The following is a 2798-nucleotide window of genomic DNA, read 5'->3' on the forward strand; positions in this document are numbered from 1 at the left end:
TATATATATATATATATATATATATATATATATATATATATATATATATATATATATATATATATATATATATATATATATATATATATATATATATATATATATATATATATATATATATATATATATATATATATATATATATATATATATATATATATATATATATATATATATATATATATATATATATATATATATATATATATATATAACAATGGTTAACAATGGTATAATTGAAATGTAATAATAAATAATAATTGAGATTTCCATCAACAACACCATACACAGCAACAATAATTACCTACTAATCTACTAATACTACTAACACTATCTATCTACTTCTAGTAACCTACTAATCTACTAACATCCACTGTTCAGGTTTCCCATTTTCATTGACAAGTGTGCTACTATGATTGCTCATGTATTTGTATTTTATTGTATTTTACCTGTTTGTGTGTTTATAGTGTTGTATCTATCTATCTATCTATCTATCTATCTATCTATCTATCTATCTATCTATCTATCTATCTATCTATCTATCTATCTATCTATCTATCTAATTTAAAAAGCCATTAAAACACTGTGTCAGACACAGATTATAGTTTTCATTGAACATTTATAAAGTGAACCAACATTACATTCTGGAAGGTGACGTCAACGACATTCCTCCTATTTAGACCTTGACAGAATAGTGGAGGGAACAATCTCCTCTGCTTGACATTGATCTATGACATATTACCAAACTAATCCAATTAATTATCTTTCTCATGTGCACCCAGCACACTTAAATCATGGGAACTGCAAATGAATGTGATTCTGACAGTTTCTAACTGGCTGCAAAGCACCAAGAGCCAGTGCACGTTGAATATTTGTAACCAACATTCGTCCTTTACTTCTCCACTAGTTTTGTCACTTTGTTCAGTGTTTCTTCATTTCACACCATTTACGCAGTAACACGGCTGATTACAGCCGGTGCAGTCAGGTGTGGACAGATTTGTTTGACAAATTCTCTTTTTCTCTTCTCTGTTTCCTCCCTTGTCTTACACATCTGTCTTTTCAGTACAGGCTGACGGAAACCTGTAGCAGAGGAACAGCAGCAGCAGCAGAGTTCTTGCAACAATGAGGTCAGAGGCCTTGTTGTTTTACTTCACGTTACTGCAAATAGCTGGGGCGGGCTTCCCTGAAGACAGTGAGCCTCTTAGCATCTCACACGGCAACTGTAAGTACCAGGTGCTGGTTTCTTTCTTTCTTTCTTTCTTTCTTTCTTTCTTTCTTTCTTTCTTTCTTTCTTTCTTTCTTTCTTTCTTTCACTCATCCCTTCCATTGCTTACTCCCTCCATATTTTCATCCTCCTTTTCTTCCTTACGTACAGTACCCTCTCTCTCTTTTTTCTTGATTCGTTCCTTTCCCATCTCTCCATCCTCCCTTCTTCTTCCCTCCCTACCTTCCTTTACTCCCTCCGTTTTCTTTCTTTCTTTTTTCTTTCTTTCTTTCTTCCTTTTTTCCAAAATTCCCTGACAATGCACTCCATTCTTTTTGCTCCCCATCCATCCACTTCACCAATCCTCAACTCTCAGCATCTCTGCCACTTCTTCCATCTATTTACTTGTCAACATTCCTCTCAACTTTTTGCTTCCTCTCCTTACACCGTCTCCTCCTTTACCTAATGCCCTGTGAAGACAATGAGTCTGATCTGCTTCCAGAGCACCAGCCGTCTCACTTAAATCTGAGCGACTTAAAGCTATTTATGAAACACAGTCCAGCTCCCATTAAAGGATAATCTGCTGTTTTTCCTGATTGTAATTGTGTTGCTGTGTTGACAGTGGTTACAGGTTGAACCATTCCTTTCTATTCTCATCTCCTCAGGCTGCACCGACGAATCACTGAGCCAGGAGAGTTAAAAGCTCTCCTGCCACTCTCATGTTTACGCTCACTTATCGGAACTGTTATTAAAAACGGCATTACAACAACTGTTTAGGGCACGAAGCACATTTCAGACCATGGTTTAGGATCAAAGTAAACTATGTACTACAGAGCTTAGAGAACTGGACTGACTTCTGATTGAAAACCAATTAGACTCTTGACCTGAGCTAGTGAATTAATAAAATAGAAGTGTTTTGATGTAATACCTACTGTAGATATAAGGGAATACATTTTAATAATTTTGTTAGAATGTTTTCATCTTTTGCAGAAATGTTAGTTTTGCATGGATAGAAAAAAAAATTCATGTCTATTTTTGTTTTTCTTTGCAGATACAAAGCAGTATCCAGCATTCGTTGGTCACAAACCTGGCAGGAACAACACGCAGCGACACAAACTGGACATTCAGCTCATCATGATCATGAACAACACGTTATACATTGCTGCCAGGTGAGTTATGATACCGGACATTTTTAGCCTTTTTCTCCTCATTTACATCAGGAAGTTAAAAGCCCATCAAACTCAGTGAGTGTGTTTTCAGCAGCTCCTTTCATGTAACTGCAGCTCACACTGATGTTTCCAGCTATGAGTGAGTCTCACCAGGCATTATTGCCAGTTGGGGATTGTTAACATCCAGCCTCTCTCTGGCACCAGGACACCCTAGGCCGGAGGTCAATGATCGACTTTGTAGTCGTGTCATCTGACATCCGGCCGTATGTATTGGACACTAGGGTGAAGAGAGGGGCTGAGCTTTCAACTGATCACCACCTGGTGGTGAGTTGGCTCCGCTTACGGGGGGCAAAGCTGGATAGACCTGGCAGACCCAAACGTATCGTGAGGGTCTGTTGGGAACGTCTGGCGGAATCCCCGGTGAG

At 37.3% G+C, this 2798-nt stretch overlaps 1 protein-coding gene across 1 annotated transcript in view; it reads left to right on the forward strand.

Moving 5' to 3' along the window:
• Nucleotides 1-583: 583 nt before the first annotated feature.
• The window catches only part of LOC103397160 (semaphorin-6A-like), a 73184-nt gene continuing 70969 nt past the window's right edge, over nt 584-2798 (forward strand). Inside the window, exons 1-2 of the mRNA XM_025052703.1 lie at nt 584-1222; nt 2256-2373. Of these exons, the coding sequence (XP_024908471.1) occupies nt 1123-1222; nt 2256-2373 (218 nt within the window). The 5' untranslated portion in view covers nt 584-1122. The remainder of the gene's footprint in view (nt 1223-2255; nt 2374-2798) is intronic.

This window comes from Cynoglossus semilaevis, chromosome W (genome assembly GCF_000523025.1).
Source record: "Cynoglossus semilaevis isolate Cse_v1.0 chromosome W, Cse_v1.0, whole genome shotgun sequence".
In the NCBI taxonomy this organism is placed as follows: Eukaryota; Metazoa; Chordata; class Actinopteri; order Pleuronectiformes; family Cynoglossidae; genus Cynoglossus; species Cynoglossus semilaevis.